We start from the raw sequence: 24,550 nt of genomic DNA, 5'->3' as shown, positions 1-24,550 counted from the left end.
ATTGGCCTTAGAGAGCTTTAGGGAGGGAATGGGTAGGTCCCAATAGAGAAGCCCACAGAGGCTTCCTACTATCCCAGTTTCTATTTGCCTAAATCCATTATTCACATAGGTCAGGTTGGAAAGTTTCATTTATTAAACCTTGCAAAGCACTTCCACTTCTTGAAGTCCTATAGAAATGTCAGGTACTAATATATTGATAAAAGATGCATTTTTTAAAAACTTACATATTCATCATTTTAATCTTACATAAACTATGTTTTCTTTTTAGGCTGGCTTTTCTCAGGGATACTTTATTCATAACAGTACTTTGTTTACTGTGGATTTCCCCGGAATACTTTCATTAAGGAATGACACAGAACTGGACAGGGAGACTACATCTGGATTCACTTTGCAAGTAAATTTGAGGACTGACTTTGCAGTTTTAGCTCATTTCTACTTCATTCTCTTCTCCTCTTTTTGTATCTTCATCAGCTGGTTAAAATGGCAACGTAGTCAACTAATTTTGTTTCCTTTGGCAGGTGTGGGCAGTTGATGAAGTGAATGGACTTAGTTCAAGTGCTTTGTTCCACATCACGGTTCTGGATGTCAATGATAATAACCCTGAGTTTCAGATGCAGCCATACCGTTTTGAAGTTCTGGAGGGAGATCACAGATTGGCTGCTCCTGCTGTAGTTGGACATGTAACTGCTACTGATTTGGATGAGGGAGAGAATGCACAAATTACTTATTACTTATCAGCTGAGGATGGGGATAATCCATATAGCATCCAACAGGTAAGGGTTTGGATATTCTGAAAATGGTATTTAGATACTGCTTTTCAGCAGGTTACTTGGCACAGTTGTTCTCATTGGATAAAAAGAATAGGAAGTAGCTATTCTAGTAGACATGAAAGCAAAACCAACAAACGAACTAATTTGGGAATATAAGTCCAGGTCCAAAAGCTAAGACATACTGGTCAGACATTGCTTTCCTCCAAAGGAGAACAGAGAGTGTAAATTCTTCATCTCTTTAGAGAACTTTGTTTACAAGAGTTATTAAAATGATCGGTGTTAAACTGTATTACCTCTCTAGAATGGAACTATTTTGGCTAGTGGCTATGTAGACCGAGAAACCAAAGAGAAGTATGAGCTGCTGTTGGTGGCATCTGACAACGGAATTCCTCAAAGGCAGGTAATACAGAGGATCACATTATTCTTCACTGCAACTTGCTTTTATTTGAAAAATTTAATCATCTGTGCATTTTCTGAGTCATGATTTTCTCCTGTCACCATGCCAGAATTTCACATACGTCAGCATTCAAGTATTAGATGTGAATGATAACGCTCCTCAGTTCACAAAGGCGCAATACTCGGCCAGTGTACGTGTAGCAACAGCAAAAGAAGGAGTGTCTGTACTATCAGTGTCTGCTACTGACCTTGACATTGGGAACAATTCTATCATTTCATACAGGTGAGGTTAATAAGTATCTATTGTTAAAGAAACAGAAGAGTCTTCTAATTTGTCACACAGTATTTTTACTGGTGACAAGATAAGACCTGTTTGTAGATATTTTACAAGTGCTGTGATGAACTTGTAACCAGTAATGATTTTGAACTTAAGAAAGAGGACAGCAATTACTCCATGTTTTAGAGTTCATCAAATTATGATTACACCATAAAAAAAAAAAGTGAATGCAATCAAATGGTAACAACAAGAACTGAAAGCCAAGGTTTGTTTTAATTTCTGAAATTTTGTATAGACTTGTTGGAATTTCTGAGTAGAAAATAGATAAATCTCCAGGAAGGACTATCATTTCATATGTCTTCTGTTTTCTGGGAGGAGGAGATCAAGAAACAGTAACTTCCATAATGGGCTATGCATAAAATATTAATTGAGGAAGATTCTTGGATCATTGAAAATGTACATTGACATGAAAAGTATGGATTGAAAAGGACAGATGAATCAGTCAGAAAACTGTGGGTGTTTAAAAATAGTGCCTTGAAGGATAGTGTTTTTAACTGTGAGATGACATTCTACCTTAAACATATTACTTGTTCTTTTGAGTTATTCAGTTATCTATGAGAGCGGGCAGAAAGTAGGAATTAGCAGGTCTGCAACCTTCATATGAAATCACCTCTATTTCTTATATTGCTGAATATGCAGTGAGTGTGCAGTAGCTGCCTTCTATTCATGGGAAGATCAAAGGCTTGAGATCTAATGGGAACTGAAGGCATGGATGCTGTCTTTTTTGCTGTCAGTATGGAAGATATGCTAGGAAATAAAAAAGGCTAATATATTTAGTCTAATGTTACTAAAACATTTTGCTTAGCCATTCTTTATAAATAGGCAAATACTAATTTGTTTTTTGTTACAGAAGTGACAGGAAGTAGAGGATTCTTTCTGTGTCATTAATATAAATGTTATACTGATTTCTCTTTAATATAGCCTGATGAACCATTCTGATGATTTCCATATAAATAACCATACTGGAGAAATCATCCTCAGCAGTAGCTTGACCCATATTACAGCTGACACGGTTGTTACACTAATAGTTATTGCTGCTGATCATGGAGTTCCTCAGCTTACATCAAACGGTAAACTATTTCTTTTCACTTTTTTTTTCCTTCCCACAGAAATGTAACGTTTACAAATGTTGAAATTTGAAATGAATCCCATCACTGTCCAGTCAAAACGAGTTAGAGCTAGAATTCATGTTACACTAGCTGTGCTCAATGTACTTTGTGGTAGTAGCCATTCTAGAAGGATATATTAAAATAATTCAGATGAAGTGTGTTTCTTTTTCCTTTTTCCTGTATTTCCTTAGATTTAGAAATGTTTAAACAAATAGTGAATTGCCTTCCAAATGCATTTTAGTTCTTTTAAAAAATATTCAGTAACATGGATGTAATTGTCTTTTTCATGTATTTTTTAAGGGATAATTTTGATTTCTCATGAACAGGAGCAACAACTGATGTTGATAAAGTAGGATGAAAGGCCCCGATAGAACTTGAAACCATGAGGTTTTACGGATATCTCTTCTCTTTTGTTACAAAGTAATTTAGCATAAGAGAAAAAAAAAAAAAAAAGAAATCCTGTTAACTTCAAATTGGTGATCCTTGCTGTCCTACTTTATTGAAGCAACACTGCTGTAATCAGTGAAGTGGGGTTGCGGTGGAACCCCACTTAGGTATAAATGGTTAGGTATAGAAGTCATGCGTTTTGTATTACTCATTATTTCTACTGTGTTTTTTTTTCTTCTCCTTCTTGTTCCTCTTTCCCACGTGCCAGTTTCTGTCAATTTCTATTACTCCCTCAAAAATCTAGGGAAATAGGGCATGGGTCATGATTATTTCACCAGCAACTTTGCTATTTTAGTATTTTTAATATTTTAATATTTTTCTCTCATTAGTTTCTGTCACTCTCTACTTGCTGGTAAATGACACTGGCTTCGGGCTGACTTTTGAAAGCTCCACCTATGAGTTCAGCATTCCAGAAGAGGAACCAGTTAGGACTGCTGTTGGCTCTGTGAAAGCTCTGACTGGAAGCATAGCCATACAAGTAGCATACTCTCTGAAATCACATACTGACAAGTTCTCTGTTAATGACCAAGGAGACATTGTGACTCTTGCCAGGCTAGATCGAGAAGATGATGACCTATATAACATCCTTGTAGAAGCTGTTGATTCTGTGGTGCCACCCAATACAGCTGTTGCTTTGGTACAGTATATTGCATTTTAAATTGTTATTTTTTTAAAAAAGGCTTATAACATTAAAAGAAAAAAAATCCAGATAAGTGTAATTGATTATGTAAGCATGAGTATTTTGAGAGCATTGTTGAACTTAATTTCCATTTTTCCTGAGGAGATATTACAATTTTGAAATATTGTCAACTTTACAAATTACATCACTTCCTGGGAGTTCCTTTATGAACAAACCGTAACTAGAGAAACTTATTAACACTGGAACTGACTCTGTGCATAGTTCTGCCCCAAAGCCCTAGACTATTAATCCTGCTAATTTTTTTCCAATGAAAGGATAGTTTATCTTGCTTGTAACAACTGAGAATTAAAAATAAATACATAAATTGTTGAGATGCTGTAGGTGTGAAAATGTTCAAATGCTGAAAAATGCTGGTTATGTATCCCTTTGTGCTGGTGGTGGTGTTTTTCCCCTGTGGATTTTTGTAGACTAAAAGGAATTTAAGTTCTCCTTTGAATACTGTTTCTACAGCTCAAGAATGTCTCTTTTTTTTTTTTTTTAAATACAGGTAACAGTGAGAATAAATGACATCAATGACAATCCTCCAGTTTTCTCAACACTGATTCAAACAAAACTATCTTTTCCTGAGAATGCAAATAGTCTAGATTTGGGCACATTTTATGCTACTGATATGGATATAGGAGATAATGCACTGATAAGCTATTCTTTACAAGATGATTTTGCTGGAGTGTTCCATATTGACAGTTCCACGGGCAAGCTGATGACAACAAAATCCTTAGACAGAGAAATGATGGACACTTATGAACTGAAAATAATTGTAAGTTGACAAGTTTGAAAAAAATCTCAATATAAAACAGAGAAAAAATACTGAATCATCACAAGAAAATCTCAATCTTAGTGAATTCCACTAGAATTCATTAATGTTATGTTTTGTACCCAGAAGCTTTTCTGCTGTGTGAATTGGTATTAGTGAATAAACGACCCATGAACATCAGATCTTAAGGATCATAGTCATATGATATCTTACTGTGAAGTCTGCAAAGTATTCCTCAGCCCATTTTAGATTGTAAGGCTGCCACCACTGTATTTCTTTTACTGCTTTGCCTGTCCATAATGTTGTTCATTTCCATTTTTTCTACCTTTTAAAACATATGTAATTATATTTAAAAAATCTGAGTTATGTTTATATTTCCATGTTAAAAATGTAAATGTTTAATCCAAGTACATTTATTTTGTAAGCATCTAGTTGTTATAGCTGATTCCATTGATTTTACTGCTATTAATCAGTTAAATTAAGGTTTGTGTGTACAAATAATTGGTCCAGCACCGGCCATAATGTATGAATGTATTTTAAGGAGATCTCTACTGCTGACTAAGTTATTTAGCAGGGCAAGGAGCTCTTGGAAAGCAAGCACAGGGTTAAAGCAATGTAATTGGACAATAAGTAGTCCAGAAGAAAGTCTTCTGAGACAAAGATTCTTTTCAAAACTTTGGAACAAAGGTGAAACAAGTTTGTATCAATGTAGTGCTGTGTTTAGTGACAGCTTGGTTCTTCACAGGCCACTGACTCTGGCAGACCACCACTATCTAGTAGCTTAGATCTAAGCATCACCGTAGAAGACAAGAATGACAACCCACCTGTGTTCCCCCAGAAGTCATACTCAGTGACTGTAAAAGAGAATGAGCCTCCACATGTGGTACGTGGCATTAAGAGTAAATAGGTTGTTCTTCTGCAATTGTTTTCTTTGCATAAACTTGGAAGTGACACTGATCTATGATGATTGTGCATTGGTGAATGTATTTTTTTTTGACTCTGTGGAGCCTGTAAAAACACACCATGTACTCATTGTATACAACAGCAGAGTGTCTGTCCCACTGAGTCTTTCTTAAGCTCTCTTTGTGCTGCTCTCCCTGTTCCCTGGTGCTGCACTGTATGGATCTAGTTTTCAGAGGACCTACAGGCAGTGTGTTATAAGCCTCCTCCATGTAATGTGTCCAGCATCCCCCTGTTCTTAAGGTTTTCTGTCTTCCCCTAGTATATGTGTGATTAATAGCCGTATAAGTAACTCAGACAGTAAACACTATACAGTTAAATACCAGTATTTTGTGGATGTTTTGCCATCCTCTTGGTTCTGTTCTGAATGTTTGTTTTGTTGTTATTTTGTTTAATTTAGATTTTGAATGCAACAGCCACAGATAAGGACATAGGGTACAATGCCATTATTCATTACACCATAATTGGAGAGACTTCATTTTATGTCGGAGAACTTTCTGGAGCTATTACAACTCTTCAGCCTTTGGACTATGAAAGCCATGCCCAGTATACATTTATTCTGAAAGCTTTCAATCCTGGAGAGCCACATCTTCAAGACACAGCAAACATTACAGGTAACTCTAGTTAACTGCAGAAAAAAAAAAATCTCTTAGGGACTATTTTGGTATTTGTAATTGTAAGGCATGAAGATAGCCCTCAGTAGTAATACATTCTGCTAAAGTTAGTTATTAGAAATGATTATGTGACCTTTTGATTATGGCCAGATGAAATTTTCCTCTAGAAATGTTTAGCTGCTTTGTCAGAAAGGAAGGGTTTCCACACTAACTGACATCACTTGCTTCAATATTCTCACAAATATTTCTATGTTGTTCGTAGAGTACCTGTTTGACTGTATGATTGGAAACGTTTCCAGAATCATCATTCACTTCTTTTTCTGCATGTTTACTGACAGTCTACTTCCTTATTGGTGGAAAAAAGGCTGATTTTTAGTGTTATAAAAATATCATTAAATGATGCTATTTTCTTGGTCATTTTGGGGTTTAAAAAAAAAAAAAAACTTTTTTTTTTTTTTCAAACTATGTAAAATAGAAAATTACATAAAAGATTTCTGTGCCATTGTTATCCAAGTTTCTGGGCAACCCTAGTTTTGATTGGCAGAACCTGTTGTTCTGTCTTATCTATATTACTGTAGGACCTGCTTCACCAATTGTGGTCCATTACCCTATTGTCCCAGGTCACATACAAACATAAAACTAATCAATCCTGTCTCACAATGCTTACAATTGAAACCAAATATGAGAGATACCAGATGATTATGGACACAGAAGGGAGCACAAAGAAACAATAAGGTGGTGATATTCATGACATAGTAGTGACAGCATGCTAGCCAGAAGTGCAGTCATTGTGAGGAAACTATTGCTTGAGCAGTAAATAATGTAATCCACAAAGGTGGGAGTTTTGAAATAAAGAAGATAAGGTTGCCATCTGCTTTAAATTGAAAGAGTTCCCACTCAGTTCTCAGGGACTGTGCAGGTTTATATCAGCTGAAACAATAGCCTGTAACTGCTTAGGTGAAAATCATATTTACATTCAGAACTGGACCTTCTTTTCTTAGTTATCGTGGAAGACGTTAATGAAGAAGGACCTGTATTTGAAAAGCCCTCATATTTCCAGATCCTCCTAGACAATTCTACAGCTGGCACACTGATAGTAGATATCAATGCAAGAGATGAAAACAAAGGTTATGATGAAGGCATTTTCTACAATATTACAGGTATGTCTGAAAAAATCTCATGGGTATTTATTACTGTTGTAGTTGCATACTGCTAAGCTATTAACTACTTTTGCAAAATGAAGACCTTGAAAAAGTCAAGTACAACAAAACTGATTTTGAATGATCCCGTTCAAAACCGATGGACACACGTGTGGAAGTACAGTGTTTTAAATCATCTATGCATGAAGCTGACTTTTTTGGGGAGAAATTATATTATAGTATTATACAAAAATTCTGATCAGAATAATGACATCCAGTGAGCGAGTACTATAGAAATAAAGTAGGAAATCCTCGTCCTACAGAAGAGATTGGGAATTCTGGATTTCACTTGTAACACTGCCTTTAATATGAAACCTAATGAAACACAGGATACAGCAGGTACATTTGGGTGGAATTAACACGACGGTATATCTGAGCTCCAATAGTTACACCAGATAACTGCATCTGCATCTACCATACTTGTATGGTTTCTATAGCTGTCATGCATCAAGGATGTGTTGTAGTCTTCAACCAAACGCCTGGAAGACTCAATGCCTAATTGATGCTCAGCTCACATCATCACAACACTGATAAGGTATTCCAGGCCTTTGGGACTGGATACAAGATTCAAGGAGGATAGCAAGTACCAGCGATTGCTGAAGACTGGGTCTGAGATTTCTCATCTAATACCTAAGAGGAGGTTACTGAGAAGATGGAGCTAAGCTCTGCACTGAGGAGCATGACAGAAGAATTAAACGTAATAGTCATAAGGTGAAATGGAAGGTTCTGACTGCCATTAGGGGGAAAAAATCTCCACTGTGAATATAAGGGGGAAAAAAAGTCCTCTATGAGGATAACTGTGCACTGGAACAAGCTGTCCTGAGAGATACCCTGGAGATTTTCAGCACCAGACTGGACAAAACCCTGAGCAACCTACTCTGATTTCATTGATTATCCTCCTTTGAGCAAGAGGTCGGACTGGAGGCCTCAAGGGCCCGTTACAGGCCCTTTACAGGCCCAAAGGATTCTGTGACACAGATACAGTATCAAGAGAGGCTTGATACTGCTTCAAATGCTTTGTCTTGCTTCAAATCACATACAGAGTAGCCTTTCAACCCAAGTTGCTCTAATTTTGGGCGTATAATTCAGTCACTGGTCTCTGCTGGCTCTGTTAAACATTTCCAACACTTGGTTTTCTCTCTTCAGATGGAAACTCAGAAGGCCTCTTTAGTCTTTCCAGTACCACAGGAGAGCTGACATTAACAAGAGACTTACACAGCCAGGCTGTTCTCCTGCATTACTCATTGACAATCACTGCAACAGATTCAGGTCTGCCACCGCTTTCAACTTCTGTAAAGGTACTACATTTTTTCTTTAGTGTCTACTTATACAGTTTATTCACTGTTTTATTCTAAACTGAGTGTAACAGCAACGGGCAATGGGCATTAGTGAGGCAAAACTGCAAAATGGGAATGGGAATGTCAGTCTCAGTTCTGTTTCAGGAACAGGATACAAGATGATAATATTTACAAAGTTATGCTGCGGTAGCAACTGCTCAGTACATCACTTGTCATTATTTTGATCATTCACCTTTAGAAAAGATCCAAGACAGAGAGAAACTGTGAACTATGAGGGAGGAATTTTATAGAAATGGAGACTTCTATGCAAAGTCAAAGAGTGGGACAGTCAGAGGGGACATAATAGAAGTATGTGATATAATAAACAGGAGACAGTTGTTCTTACTTCCCTGTAAGACAAGGAAAAAAAATATAAATTGAAGAGTAAGAAATTGAAATATGCAAATGAAAATATTTTTGACAGTGTTTATTACTGGCTGCGATGTTTTGCCACTAAATATCACAGAATAGCATAATTCAGAAAAAGAGAGTAGAAATGCATAGGGATAAAAACGTAGAAAATCACATTTTAAGGTTCTGTTGAATATAGAGTTATAAAAACATTGTCCTTCAGAACATCAGACAGCAGCTGGCTGGCAACATTTAGAAAAAATTTGTATTTTTAAGATGTAGTAGGCATTATTTATTTACTGCCTGACACAATTTTTCATCTATAAAATCATTTATAACCATTTAAAAATATTGTACTTACAAAATCCTGCTCTGGTCATACATACTCCAGTGGAATAATTTGTTACAAATATAGATCCTCCTTCTGAGAGCTGTTTAGCCAGACAAGTAATTTGTATTTGCTCTATGTGAGGAATTGGAAACAATCCCTCTGTATATTTAGGAAAAATACATCTGAACTTAAATTAGTGAGGTTGATGACTTTTTTTTTTTTAAACTAACCTTTGCTACCTTCGAGATGTTAAGGTGTCAAACTCAGCATGCAGCAATCCTAGGCTTTTTCTTACTGAAAAAGTTTAAAACTTCTACTATAGCATACCTCAAGAAAATTTTGCTTAACATGAAAGTGTAACCCTTGTGGTCACGTTCTTTTCTCTGCAGGTGTCAGTAACCATAGCTCCCATCAACATTTCATTCCCAGTGTTCTCTGAAGCAGTCTATCAGCCTACACCTCTGAGTGAGAAGATACTGCCAGATTCATTTGTTGTACAGATCAGCGTGTTGTATAATGTCCCTGTGATATACAGCATCGTGTCTGGAAATGAAAAGGGTAAGCTTTTTAAGTGAACTAACAAGGAACATGATATGTTAAAGAACTATTGTTGCAGACAACAATGTTTTGGATTGCTTCTTGTCTCCCTTTGCTTTTATCGCAGTTCTACAGCCATGAATACTGGGTATGTATCAACCAGATTTACAAATTTGATATGGATCAAGTGCAGGCACATGATTGAATTTCTGTCAGATTAGTTAGAGTAACATGATACAGATCTGACTACACTGGCTGTATGTGCTTTTTTGTCTGCTACAGAAAGATCAGGTAGTACCTGATCAGGCAAAAAGTTACAGTGACTGGAGAAAGAATACCTAAATCAGCATAAAAACTGCTGGTTAAAAAACAAACAAACAAACAAAAAAAACCCACACCTAATTCAGCAACGTTTTCTTAAACACAAGTGTGTACCATGAGTATATATGGGACAAGTGTATCAGTGCTTTGTGTCATGCGTTTTATTTTTATTTTTTAGACTAATATTAAACTCATAAAGCTAATATTATTGGGTCATCAGATGTAGTCAGTTTGCACTTCTCTTTATGAAAAGTGTTTTGTTTGAAGTTGTGGTCTCACAGAAGTTATCCGCAGCATCCCTCATCTTCATTCAGAAGAGGACTTCATAGGAAATAAAATAATTGCTTACTGAAGCAGAAACAAAGACCAGCTGAACAGAGAGTGGTGGAATGAACTTCTCCCCATTGGTTTTCCCATTCTGACCTTCTTGGTTATTTGTTTTTGTTAATTGTAGCCATGGATATGTCGGACATTCTTGAAAATCCATGTTGAATTTTATTTTATTCTTTGAAGAAAACTGTAGCATGCGATATTCATATAAATAATATGTAGCTTGCATTGAAGTCTTCATGTCTTCAGTTTTAACTAATAAAATCATAAACACAGTAACTTCTTTTTCTGTTGTTTTTTAACCAGGGTATTTTGTTATTGATTCATCCACTGGGATCATAAGAACAGAAAAGAAATTGATAGTGGAAGATTTCCCAGTTATTTTAAATGTGAGAGCAACAGATTCGTCCAACGCCGGCATATTCAGTGAAGTTTCTGTGCACGTGGATGTCATTGATGAAAATGATTTCCCTCCAGTTTTCCCATCCTCTCTGCTAGAACAAAGATTGGAAGAGGTAAAAAAAGATGTCATCCAAACTGAATCACTATAATGAACCCTCAAATAGTAATTACCAAAAAAAGGCTGGGGGGGGCTTGTGTTCAGTATACGAGTAAACATACTGAAACTGGACAGGCTTTCTGTTCTGCCATGTGATATTTTAGGTTTTAGTTCAACCTGAAAATCCCAATACATAGAGAATGGTCTAGAAGTGTGGACTTATTGAAGGAAAAGTGAATCTTTTGCTAATACAGGGCTCCATGAAAGAAAAAATAGCCACTCCTATGTTGCATTTTTGTTCACAGAGCATCTTCAAGTACATTCACAGACAGACTCGCTTTGTCTTTTGTAAAGAAGTTTTTGCAGAGAAGTAGCAGAAACAAGTCTTCTCTAAATTAGCATACTTCTCTTGTTCAAACACTATCTGCTATGACTCTTCTTGCCAATAAGTAATTGGTGGCAGAAAACAAGCCAATTTTCAGTCTGTGGCTATTACGTTACAATAGCATGCAATGGAAGCCACAGCATTTAATTATGCAACAGGATCTAGGTAACGTTTCGCTTTTCAGCATTTTGCATGCTTTAATCTGCTTGTTACTTTAAAAAACAAACAAACAAAAAAACTGATGACGTTTATATTTTGTATACCACATACCTTGCCTTTGAGCTTATCGGCTGATTCATGAACTTTGTCCTTAACAGCTACAACTAACTTGAAATCTAGTCCATTTCTAACATTGAGCTAAATATATTTTTAATTATTACACCTATTTTTAATGTTCCCAGTTGATTGAATGGAGAAGATTTAGTGTCGCATTTCCCAACCTCAAAAATTGATTTCCATGTGAAATATTTACACAGAATTACTTGTTGGATACCAAGTTGGATCACATAACTTGAGATCAGGTCTCAAATGGCCATGCGAGTGAAATGTTGATGTTTACTGTCCATCTGAATGCAAACAACATTTTAACAGAAGAAATAGATCATGTATTTTTAAAAGAATAATTATTAGCCAAATAGTGTTCAGACAGAAACATGATTCTGAAGTTGAGAACATCTCTTTAATTTCAAAGGAGTACAGGCTATTAATTATGAATAATTCCTTAACAGCAAGTCAGACACTTGAGATTAATATTTGACCAGTTCTAAAACATGGCAATTTTGTTTCTGAAGATCACTGCCATAGGTAGTGACATGGAGGGGAAATAGTCTGTTCTGTAAATTCAGGAAAACAAGAGTTTCTCTCACTATGCTGAATGAATTGTATAATTTTGATTTTAAAGTGTTTACACTACTTTAAGTGTATGCAGTGTCTGTCTCCCCCCATCACATAATTCAAGAAATTGCAACTAACCAAACCCTGTCACAGCCTCAATCTGCTTTTCATTGACAGAATTTACCTGCTACTGAGATTGTCCAGCTGAAAGCTCAGGATAATGATACAGGTAGAAATGGTTTACTAACATATGGCATTCTCAGTGGAGACAAACTAAAATTCCGGGTAGATGAAGCAACTGGAATTCTTTATTCCACTGCCTCCTTTGATTATGAAGAGGAACCTACAGAGTATCAGGTTTGCTTTAGATTTCTGAAACCTCTTAGTTTTTCAGAACTTTTTATCTTCTCCTTGGATAATTGGTGACATTTTTGTTTTGATTTAGCTTGCTATTGCTTTAACATTTTACGCACAGTTTTAGAATATGAGTATCTCAAGATGTGGTGCATTATTAAAGCAAGATGCTGCCTGTAGACTATTATGCCTAACCTGAAATTCAAGCAAGGCTCATAGTTCACCAATCTTGCAAGCTCTCAAACACTTCAGCACATGAATAACTAACTTCACAATGACAGCTCTCGTATTCAGTGTAGTCTATTTGCTTGAATCTGTACCAGACTGAGATCTTGGAGATAAGATGATCATTTTATCTTCTTTACTGTTGCTGTTACTGCTGAATATTTTTTATAATCTTATTTTGCTTCAAGCAAAAATGCTGAATTTGTTGGTTGTATGTAAAGACTTTTTTTTGTTGTTGTTAATCAAATATGCCTGAAGTTTTCAATAATTATTTTGAAGTGAATTCAGAACTTGAGTTTACATTTCTAAGAATCCACTGAGTTTAAAACTCACACAGAGTTTTTTAATCCTGATGCAAATACCTGCTTATATGATTTCTCCTTTCAAATAATCGTGTAACTTACAGGTTGTGATATATGCTGAAGATGATGGAATCCCTGAGAAGAAAAGGGGTTACTGCACAGTTGTCATAAAGATCATTGATGTTAATGACTGGCCACCTGTGTTTGACCTGGTGACTCCATTCAGTGTTAATGAAAATGTGGCTGTGGGATTCGTAGTTGGAAAAGTCACAGCAACCGACAGAGACACAGGAGACAATGCCTTTATTCTTTATAGCCTTACAGGTAACAAGGGATTCACTTACTGCACTGGAACAACTATCACTTTGTTGTGTTACACTGTTATGAGTGTAAATAGCATTATGTGAGTTAGCTCCTAACTCCTTTCCACATAAGCTGAGAAGGTTCAATTTCACCTGACTTAGTATTTTACTAATTTGTGCTCGTATAACTTTCACAATGATTGAGTAGCAGCTTCTTTTGCAGAACCTACAACTGTTTTAAATACTACTAAATTAAACCTCTCCTCAGCTAGTCAACTGTGATCATTTTACAGCTACATAGATCAGATGTAAATGGTATCACAAGTGTGTCAGGGACCTGAAACACTATCATGGGCTGTTAGAGAGCTGCTTTCTTCACCCTTGTGCTGGACAACTTTACCTCTGCAGCAGAAGTGGCACAACAGGCAGCAGGTTGCCTACTCTGATACCTCAGATCTCTGCCCAGGCTATTAATGTAAAGGACCTTTAACTTAATTTTACATTAACATGACAGCTTGTGAACTCCAGTGACTGAGAGCTCTGGTTTGTGCTTCCTGTCACATTTATCTGTGGTAGCTGATGGAATTACACTTGGGAAGAGCACCCCTTTTGCCACTGCCTCTAAATCTTACCGAGATGGAGATTTAGAGCTGCCTGCACCAAAGCCTGTAGGCATTGAAATATTTGTTTTTGTACCATCAAGAGCAATGTATATAAGGTTTATGTATATTTTAGTGTCCTTTATTTCCAATATGCACACAGACTTTAGGGTGGTTTTGGACCAGGGAAGCCAAAGACAGTAAAGCTCACTGCTGTGTCTTTCAGCAGTCATGTTGATTTCTCTTTAGATCTCTGTGCTACTTAGTCTACCTTCATTAGAGCCAGAATAAATTCAGTGACACGTCATCTTAGAGATTTTGCAGGAGCACTGTCTAGTTACAGTGTTCATGCTCAGCAACAAGCAAATGAGACTGAACATACAGAAGGTCAGAGGACTGTAAAAGTGCCTATGAACACCTCTGATCTCCTCTAGCCTCACAGAGTTGTGCAGACTAGGAGGAACTTGTTTCTCGAGATTTACCCCACAACTCCGATGTGCTGTCCATCATCGTTTACATGGCTCAAGCATTATTAATTTATGAGTGAGACGTGAATCTGCAGAATTTGTTGACCTGTTGTGTTGGCTCACATTTCAAATGCTCATCCACTCAATCTTTTCTGTTTTTCTTCTACATTATCTATATGATATTAAAGACTGGTTTCGATGAGCTCAAGATACGACTAAACATAACATTTAAGAGTGTAGTTAATTATGTGTTTCAAAGATGTATTCACTGATAAAGCTTCTTTGATTGTATCTCAGATGGTGGAGGAAATATATTTGAAATAGATGAAATACTTGGGAACATTAAGATAAAGAATTCTCCAGACTATGAAACCATGAATAAGTACAACCTGACAGTGAATGCAGTCAACAACAAGTCTGCCCCTTTCTATCAGGTAAAAGAGCTTTCTAATGAAGAGTGACACTTCCAGTCAGAGTAGATTTGAACTAGTGGGAGGTAGGTCTATCAAAGACAGTTATTGTGCAACATAAATTAGTCTCCTAATCATGGTTAGGGTCAGATTTTTGCCCGTGGTGTCCATGCTGAGGAATATTATCTTCCATAAATAGTTGAAATACTTTATAATCATGCATGGTAGAATTTGTCCCTGAAGTGTTTGCTGACTAACCTCTGCGGGTGTGCAGGAATTATGCTTTTAGTTAGTACTATAAATACTGTGTTAACTTCATAGCAGCAAAAGTAATTTTCAGTCGATTGTTCTAATCCTGCTATATTGCTTTTATTTGAAAAGGTATTATACACTTATTTAACAGTAGTAGAACATCCCAAGTTCCCTTATCTGCATCTAGCAGTGGTAGTAGGACATATGGCTTCCTAAACATATCCTATTCTTAACCATTCTGAAACCTTTCAAGAAGAAGAATCCTAATGCAAATTTAAATTCCTGCTTCTTTTGTATTAAAATTCTGTAGAGATCTTTGATGTCGAGTTCACAAAGTTAAACCTAATGCAGTCGTTTATTACACCATTTTCAAATTCTGATTTATACTTCCTGTTGCATATGCAAATAACAAAACTACTTAAGAAATAAATAAGACATCCTAAATATTCTAAAATTATTTTATTTAATAAATAAACCTTTTTTTTTTCTAGGCAACCACCACTGTCACTGTTCTAGTGATTGATGTGAATGATAATGCTCCAGTGTTTGATCAGAATTCCTATTCCACTTCTATAAACATGATTAATCCTGTTGGTGCTCACATCATAACTGTACACGCCTACGACAAAGATCAGGTAACTACTCCTGTTTGATTTTGACACTGCTTTAAGCTGCAGCCCAAATATACTTTTCTTTGTTCTACTGATATGAAACACCAACTGTAGCAGAGAGCAAATTATGATTGATTAGCAGCACTGTGAACTGGAAATTAGGAATTTTATTGTTTCTGCTCTGATGCTGATCTACTTTGGGCAATTTTTTTTCAGCTACATTTGCCTTAATTATTCCCCTTAATATTTGGATTTGTACTAGTCTCTCAGACATATGTAAGAACTCAAGCAATTTAGTGACTGTGAAATTATTTGAACTTCTGAAATGGAGGATTCTTTAAAAACTAAGCATCATGTAGCTGGATTGAACATAGAAATGTCTGTTCACCAAATGCCTCTATACCCCAGCTAATTCTGTTTCCACCTTTATAAGTAATTTTGTTTAACTGACTGATTGATCTGTACTGCACCCACACCAGGTAATGTCCAGGCACCAGGAGAGATATCAGTCAGTAAGATCATCACGACAACATCAATATTATTTATACAATTTAAAAGATGAAACATCTGGAAGTGACAGCAAAACATGAATATCAGGTGTCTTCCTAATATTTCATGCAAAACTTTGTTTATAATAGCAGCAGTTGAGATATATGGCTGCAAATAATTGAAAGGCCCTTTCTGTTATATTTGCTATTACTTCATATAAAAAATTGTTTTATGAATGTTGCTAGACTGAGAATGCTTCATGAAGAACTAATGAAATTGTCGTCCTTCAGACATGTCTGGTCCTCTGCTCTGTACCCTGTCAGGATTGTGGGGCACAGTCCAGCTCTGAAGATATTAGACTTTGTTTCTATTCCTCCCTACTCCTGAGATAATCACAAATTTACAGATTACATACTGACAATAGATGCTCATGGCAGGGTTTGATCCTGCTTCTGTGGAGCCATGGGAGAAGAGAATATAACATTTTTCAGAAATACAGAGCAAAGAGTGATAGGGTAAACCCTAAGGCTTGTCTTAGAAAAGTGATGAAAGTGATGTGAGTGTAGGCAGGAAGGAATAGGGCTTATACTCACAGCAGTGGGGAGGCTGCACTTCTCCTCAAAGTGCCACAAGGACCCAAGGGACTTTAGCTTATTCTTATTGACATTGCTCCTTTAGGTTACTCTCTTGCTAGGCTAAGTACCCCCATCTACATGTCTAAACTTAATATTTTTTCTTTAAAGACTTTTTTTTTCCATTTTTGCTGTGTAACTCACAAACTACTTCTGAATTTTCTTCTGCTTTGTTTTCATCAGCACCCATCCTACCATAGATAATCCCAAATTTTCATTTAGACATTTTTTACATCCCTTGTTTCAGTGTTTATCCTACCCTTCAACATGTACTCCCAGTGCATGTAGTTTTATTTAGTACTTTAATGAGATTTCTTATCCTGGAAATTCATTATTACTACTGATATCGCTATCAAAATATAGTTCTCTGTACATTTTACAGTGTGGGGAAAGTTTTATAGCACCCGTGGAAAATGAATAGTTATTTGTAACTCACTTTGACAGACGAGGAATCTGAAGCTCATTGTCCAAAATCATGTGGGGAGTCTAGCAGAAAAATAAATCTTCACTTCACTTAGCAATATCCTGCTCTTCCAACCCTCTCTCTGAAAAATCTATATGTTCTGGTTTATGAACTTTGATTTCAAAACTATTGAGTTAATGTTTTTGTATGAGCTATGGTGGTCTAAAAGTTTGTGCAAAGCTCCAGGTCATTATGGACATAAAATCTCCCTAAATGCACTGTTATATAAGCTTGTGTTTTTAAGACTATAAATATGTATGGGTCTTGGGGCCATACATAAAGCATGAAAATTAATTTTCGGGGATGGGGGGAACATGACGATTACTCTGTTCATTGGCTGCTGCTGCTCTAGTGTTACAATTTCAGCATGAAGTAGCTGTGAGTCCTGATTCTGTCTAGTTAAGTAAAATGCCTCTGGCATTTTGTCAATTTAAGCATGGAAATACTAAGATTCTGGCGAGTCTGTGCTACAGGACTGGGAGCACGAAAATTACATGGTCCTGCAAGCAAAAGTGACATTGCTCCTTTAGGTTACTCTCTTGCTAGGATAAGTACCCCCATCTACACGTCTAAACTTAATATTTTTAATTATCTTAATCTTAATAAAGTTGTGTTCCTTTCATGGCAGGGGCAAAATGGCCTTATCGAATACTACATCCTCCCAGATATAAACTTCAGCGCATTCTTCCTGATAGAAGATAGGAGCGAGGGGAAAATAATAACAACTGGAAACCTGCCTAGTTCTGAAGAAATCCGGTTAACAGTGATGGCTGAGGACAAAGGCTCTCCATCTTTAAACAGCACTGCTGTGATTACTCTTAATGTGTTCGACAACCGTCCATTTGTTCCTCAGTTTAATGAGAGCCAAATCAGGTGAGGCTTTCATAATGTAACTGGTACATATTTGTCAGGTAGTGGAAAACACAGTAAAGCTGAAAGTTGAAGATAATTATCATAGCATTGCTGTCCCCTTTGGTGTGCACAAAAGGACATTAGTTTTTATTGTTGTTTTGAGCTGTGGCAAACAACTAGAGGGGATGGGGCAGAATTTTCCACAGATACCTTATTCTTAAGGACTTAAATCTTGAAGCCTTTCAGCACAACAACTGCTGGGAAATTTAACATTGTTTTATCATTTGTCTTCTATATTAGCATTTCAGTGTTGGAAAACACGGGAGTGGATCATTTAATTTACACTTTTGTTGTGGCTGAAACTTTAGGAAAACCGATTGTTTATACAGTTGTATCTGGCAATGAAAAAGGTGAGTACTATTTCCCTTAGGACTTGAAATAACTAAGTTAACATGCTAACCTGTCTTTTGTGTGGTAGATGCCACTGTATTTAAATGAGGAGATGGAGAGCAAGGATAAAAGTGTGTGTAATTTCTTTGGAGGAAAAAAAATAAAAGCACACAAAGAACTTCCTTCAGAGCTCTTCAGCATGAGAGTTTGTTAATCTCCTTTGGCTAAAGATGTGGTTATAACTTGCCAATGGGTTCTGATGGTCTTAAGTTAGGGTAATTTTTGGGCTAAGGAAGCTAAGATGAAGCTTTCATACACAAGCAGCTTCCTCCTTGCCAATCTCTTTTAGTCTATCATTTCCTTACACTCGCACCTTTCAGGGCATCTGGCCTTCTTCAGCTTTTGCAGCTGTGATATGACTCCATTTGCACACAAAAACCAGGAGTAATTAAAAACTGATAGAAAACTTGGAAAATGTGTGCAACAAGAGGCTGCAGTTTTATTTTTCAAAGTAGCTGCTCCTTTTCATGTTTAAGGCTTGTTTGTTCTGAGGTGCCCCCCAAGCTGTGGTGCGTCCACTGCTTAGCCAGTGGTAGTGAAGCACTTCATATTTGTAAGAGGAGAGGGCCCATGGAAGCATCCTAAGAGAAAATGAGACACAAAAGGTAGGACAGCCACAGGTGAAATGGCAGCTATAACAACGGAGGTGCATGTTTTTCCTTTCAGGTCATTTTAGGTTGGATCCAGAAAGTGGTGAGCTGAAAACGGGAATTAATTTGAACTATGAGGAGACTTCTCAGTATGTGATTGTAATTGAAGCAAATGCGAATGTCTCATCTGCTGCAGTCCAGTCTTCAGGTAACTTTCCTGTGAAGGGCTTTCCAACTTCAATCAGGGGCAATGAATGCAAGATATTTCTTTGCCTTCTGTATTTGCAACTAACTATAGGAATCAAGATTCTCTTCAACTGAAAAGTCTGGTGTGAAAGACAAGCAGCTGAAGGTCGAGGCTGTGCAGAGAAAAGCAGTAGCTTTCCTCCAAGGGTGCAAACTCTCACAGGGTCTTACTGTGGTCTCAGAAAAGAACGTAATACCTGGGCGTTGGACTCCATAGCATGAACTGGAGGGACCTGGCTGTCCTTTGCCCAGTATAGCAAAGCCAGCTGTGCACTGCCTGTTCTCCCCAGGGTCCCGGAAGTCAAACAGAGCTCCTCTGGGCACGTCTCAACTGCGTTCACTTCCTTCTCCTTCATCCTCACATGCAGCCGAGATACTGCTGTAAAGCCACAGCCTGCCCTGGCCTCTGAAAGTTGTGCCTTGCTGATGTTTGTTGTTGCAGACACGAGGCTGAGCAGCACTCGAGATAACCTGTGTTTGTTTAACAGGCCTGTTTGCTCCAAACGTGGCAATGCTGACAATCTCAGTGCAGGATGTAAATGAAGAGCCAGCATTTTTGCAAAGCGTCTACTCTGCTCGGGTACCAAACTCTGTGCCATACAAGTATCCGGTTATTACAGTTCAGGTAGAGTATCTGTCTGTACTATTCACAAGGACAGAAATCTTTTGAAAGATTTGAATTTCTTTCGCATTTAAATTAGGCTAAAAGAGCTGTTAAATCTGCTCTCAAATGCTTGAGTCAAATTCTGCCCACCATCCAGGTTTATCATAATGCAGGTGAAGGATGGGGTGTTTAGGGAACTGGTCCATACCTGTCCTACCAGTGGTTCTGTCAGAAGAATGTGCAGTCTGTTCTGACTCCTGGCGCTGCCTAAAGGTATGACGCCTCAAGGATTACATACTGCACAGACTACTGTTCTCTCTTTGGTACTATTACTTGCTTTGTTACCATCAAACCCAAATAGGAAATGAGATACAAAATGGAGCAATTCTTGTATTTTTCTTTCTAAGTCGGAGGTTTCTCAGTTCCTATAGTCTGCTTCCTTTATGCCTGCAGTTGTAGAATCCTCCTAGACTTTATAGGAAATTTATTTCCCCTTTCATACCCGTGGTTTGATTCTGACAGCTTGTGTCCCACTTTGTTAGTGCAAAGGGAAAAAATACGACAACACTTTCCTAAAATAGTCCAGTCTTACGAATAAAAACTGCAGTTTTATGATCGAAGGGTAATGAACAGCCCAAAAGACATACACTGAGTCTCATAATCATCTTTTCTTCTTTTTTTTTTTTTTTTTTTTTTTTAAAACCCAGGCCACAGATCCAGACTCAGGAGACAATGGACTTCTGCTGTACAGTTTAGTGAATCATCAAACAAATGAATTTGACATCAATGAAAATACAGGGCAGATTTTTACAGTTTCTATAGCAGGAAAGGTTGGGACATTTTATCTGGAAGTCCAGGCTGCAGACCAAAGTGGAAAAGGACTCACGGCCCAGACAAAAGTCAATGTAAGAAAGATTGCTATTTATAGTATTGATTTTCTTCCATGTCAAAGCTGTGTATACAAGAAGGACTAGGTTTGGTAATGACCAAAAACAAACAAACAAAAAATAATAATAACATGCAGTGAGACTGTTGGTAATGCCAGTATCTACCACATATGTTCAGGCCAGAATTACAAGGTTGCTGTTTCCTTTAACAGATAAAAATCTGTTGACATGAAAATTGACTTTTAAAGGACAATTACCTGCTTATGGAACAAATTAATCTCTTAACTAACTCCAGCCATGGCTAGATTAACAAAGCTGCCTTGAGATGAGGGAGGTTGGGATAAGACTGGAGAGAACCATTTGGCAATTACTGTGAGCACAGGAACAGGAGGAAGGATCTAACCTATTTCTGGGAGAAAGTTACTCTTGAGTTATTCTTCCCTGGAAAGAAAGATCTACCTTGACTTATGAGTTGTTATCAGGTATTACAATTTGATATCACTTCCTCCCTCCTTGGTGCAATTTCCCCAGGATATCCTCTTTATTAGTGCAAGAACCTCCATGTAGATGCACAGCAGATACATTTTACACCAAGTCTCATCCACTCCAATGAAGATTTGAAACATAAAATTAGATAAGCATCCTTTAAATACTGCATTTATAATAACTTGTGCATGCAGATCACTGACAGGTATAACTGGAATTGTGCAGAGAAATCCAGATTTATTTATCCATACCTAATTTTGGAAATCTGTTTCATGAAATTGCATGCATGCAAAGAGAATGCAAGATATGAAAATCCGGCAAACTCTTCCCTGAAACCTTGCTCACAGGCATAGTAGAGTTCTATATTGGTTCAGTTACAATTTATTAAGTTCTTCAACTTTAGAATTGCCTAGAATGCTATCTTAAAAACTGCTTTCTATTGAAATTACTGATGTAAAAAGTTATGATCTCTCATTCTTAGCATCACCATCAGAGTCTTTTTTTGAAAGTCAATCTTGGAGAGAGATGTAAATGCTTTAGAAAACCTTACAGGCAATTTCTTTATTTCTTAGGTAACTGTTGATTCCAGCTCCAGTAAAAACATTGTGGTACTTGTTCTTAATCAGAAGATCAATGTTGTTGAAAAAAGCATTGCTGAAGTAGAAAGGTATTTATGAAACTGTGAAGCTTATTCTGATATAATATCTGGTGACAAATGTAGAGCTCCTTTGAGATAGGGGTCTGACAGCTTACAGGGGAGCTGATACAGCCAGCCCTCATGAAAAGCTAAGCCTTCAAATTGATGTAGTGCAGGATAATTTGAGGGAATTCACAGGAATCCGTCAGAAAGATATGCCAGTTCTTACCTGTAAGGCTTTGGCCTGAGCTGACAAATGTCGAAGTGTTGTTGGACTAGACGATTTCAAGATATTCCTTCCTACCTCAATGCTTCTGTAATTTTCAACAGCCTAGGAACAAGTTTATTTATTTATTTAATAATTTTTCATGGATTGTAGGCCCAATATACACATGTGGACACAGATTGGATAGAGGATGTACTAATCTTTCATTCTTTGACAAGCGTCCTAAGACGAGTCCTCAAAACAAACTCACTTAATACAAATGAGAAAATCCCCCTTGTGGCACAGCAGCAGTGCTTTTCAAGGTCTCAGCCCCTACAACCCTAGGGGATTAGCTAGCAATGTGTGGATGGCCACAGTAAAGTGAAAAAACACATTTTGGCCTTTCTGTGTTGTTAATGAAGACACCTAATACTTTGATTATACATAAACATGTATTTACATTGGAAATATCAAGTCCTGTGCTTTTGAGGGGAAATAGCTTTGAAGAATGGAAAAATGAGTTTGACATTGTTATGCCGCCAATTTCTTGTTGGTAAAAATTAAATGGAACCCCTAGAGCTCCTCCTGTCTTGGAAGCAGCTGGTACTAACTTCTATCAGAATGATGGATTAATGGCACCAATGGTCTGATCCAGCAAGAAAATCTCTTTATTAAATAACTGGGAGAAAACAGTAAGGATTATGAGAACAAATTTCCCTTTTCCCCACCTTTACTGTTCATGGTACGCCATAGGTATCACTACCTGTATTTATCATAAAAAGTCAAGTATGAAACGGACCATATGTCACTTTGAAAAGCATGACTAGACATACGGTATACTATGCAATATTGGTTATGAAATTTAGGTATTAAGGGTTTGTTAATCCTTCTTTTCTCTAATTGTTCAGTTATGCTAATGGCACCTAGCTAAGAATTTTCAGGCTATGTACGAAAGTTTTATAGCATCTACTAACGAAATATACTTTTGTTTAATAGTCAGAGACAAGGACTGGATATTATTTTTCTCTGCTACTCAATCACCCAATGATATTGGGCAAAAAGCTTAATTCCTTTGCTGATGATAATCCTGCATTTTGACATCCTTAGATTAAAATGCTAAATATCTGCAAAATATTGTATTAAGTACTACTTTTCTATCATTTAATTTCCAGTGTTAAAAGAATTTGTCATTGCCCAGTTAATTAACAATGTTCTCTTAATATGATGGCAGAGTCATAGAAGATATACTTGCATGGAATATATACATTGTTGATGTTTATTCCAATGAGTTTGAAAGAAGAACAAGAGAAAGCACTGATGTAACCTACATAAAAATCATTGCTGTTGATGAAGCAAACCAGGAAATACCTGCAGAAGATGTAAAAAGGTTTGTATAGTCCATCTTCTGGGTATCACATCTATACAGCTAGGTTTTGTTTCCCTTAACATTATTAATGTCTCAAGTAGATGAGTTTTGATGACATAACAGTTTCTCTGGTACTTACCTAACAGCTCAAACTGATTTTTTAGAATTCAGAAAGCTTACATTATTTATTCAAAGGTAATATCCAGAGTCTGTTGAAAGCGTGAATGTGGCTGTTTAATTGTGCAAAATAAATTTTAAAAGTCAGTTTTACAGAAAATGGAAGCAGAAATAATGCCACTAAAATAGATGTTGCCTTCACTTCTGAATTGCAGAATTTTGATTAAAAACTTAAATTTCAGTTGTATTTTACATTTGTTTCATAACCTTATAGTGGTACGAATGCATGTTCACGCAAACATACTATTAAGGGGAGCTGCTGTTTAAAAGCAAATGATTTCTAGACTCAACACCTGTGTGTAACCAGAAATGGTTTGTGGTTGAAACAACTAAAAGAGCCTGTGGTCATAGGAAGCACTCTGCATGGACGATTTTAGGGACATGGTTTAGTGGGTGATAGTGGTGGTAGGGGAATGGCTGGACCAGATGGTCTTGGAGGTCTTTTCCAACCTTAAATGGTTCTATGATTCTATGATCCCTTTTCGCTGAAGAAAGCACTCTTGGTGTTTCTAAACTGTTTATATGTGGCTGCCTTGATCTGGATTTAGAGGATACTGACATCTCAAGTTCAGTTTTCCAAGTTTTGCATCATTTTAGTTCATAAGCAGCAGGACTGGTTGCTAGAAAATGGAATTTTTCCTGAATGGAAGACATGACAAGACAATCTTGGCAGACCAGGGTGTGAAATTCTGTTATTTTCTTCAGTACTCTGCAAGCCTAAATGAGGGTTTGA

At 36.9% G+C, this 24,550-nt stretch overlaps 1 protein-coding gene across 1 annotated transcript in view; it reads left to right on the top strand.

Annotated features, from left to right (window-relative positions):
- LOC308193315 (protocadherin Fat 4-like) overlaps positions 1–24,550 on the top strand; it is a gene marked incomplete at its 3' end in the record, with an annotated part of 46,889 nt that overhangs the window by 20,192 nt on the left and 2,147 nt on the right. Inside the window, exons 19-42 of the mRNA XM_080587860.1 lie at positions 269–394; positions 519–773; positions 1,072–1,170; positions 1,277–1,449; positions 2,425–2,573; positions 3,389–3,696; positions 4,247–4,516; positions 5,259–5,396; positions 5,874–6,087; positions 7,089–7,247; positions 8,433–8,584; positions 9,695–9,863; positions 10,800–11,008; positions 12,389–12,568; positions 13,197–13,416; positions 14,758–14,894; positions 15,614–15,757; positions 17,946–18,190; positions 18,470–18,579; positions 19,286–19,417; positions 19,944–20,080; positions 20,767–20,964; positions 22,005–22,099; positions 23,506–23,661. Of these exons, the coding sequence (XP_080443986.1) occupies positions 269–394; positions 519–773; positions 1,072–1,170; positions 1,277–1,449; positions 2,425–2,573; positions 3,389–3,696; positions 4,247–4,516; positions 5,259–5,396; positions 5,874–6,087; positions 7,089–7,247; positions 8,433–8,584; positions 9,695–9,863; positions 10,800–11,008; positions 12,389–12,568; positions 13,197–13,416; positions 14,758–14,894; positions 15,614–15,757; positions 17,946–18,190; positions 18,470–18,579; positions 19,286–19,417; positions 19,944–20,080; positions 20,767–20,964; positions 22,005–22,099; positions 23,506–23,661 (4,175 nt within the window). The remainder of the gene's footprint in view (positions 1–268; positions 395–518; positions 774–1,071; positions 1,171–1,276; positions 1,450–2,424; positions 2,574–3,388; positions 3,697–4,246; positions 4,517–5,258; positions 5,397–5,873; positions 6,088–7,088; positions 7,248–8,432; positions 8,585–9,694; positions 9,864–10,799; positions 11,009–12,388; positions 12,569–13,196; positions 13,417–14,757; positions 14,895–15,613; positions 15,758–17,945; positions 18,191–18,469; positions 18,580–19,285; positions 19,418–19,943; positions 20,081–20,766; positions 20,965–22,004; positions 22,100–23,505; positions 23,662–24,550) is intronic.

This window comes from Anser brachyrhynchus, assembly GCF_964034855.1.
Source record: "Anser brachyrhynchus genome assembly, chromosome: 3".
Lineage (NCBI taxonomy): Eukaryota > Metazoa > Chordata > Aves > Anseriformes > Anatidae > Anser > Anser brachyrhynchus.
Note: the sequence above shows the minus strand (reverse complement) of the source record. Positions and strands in the feature narration are given on the sequence as shown.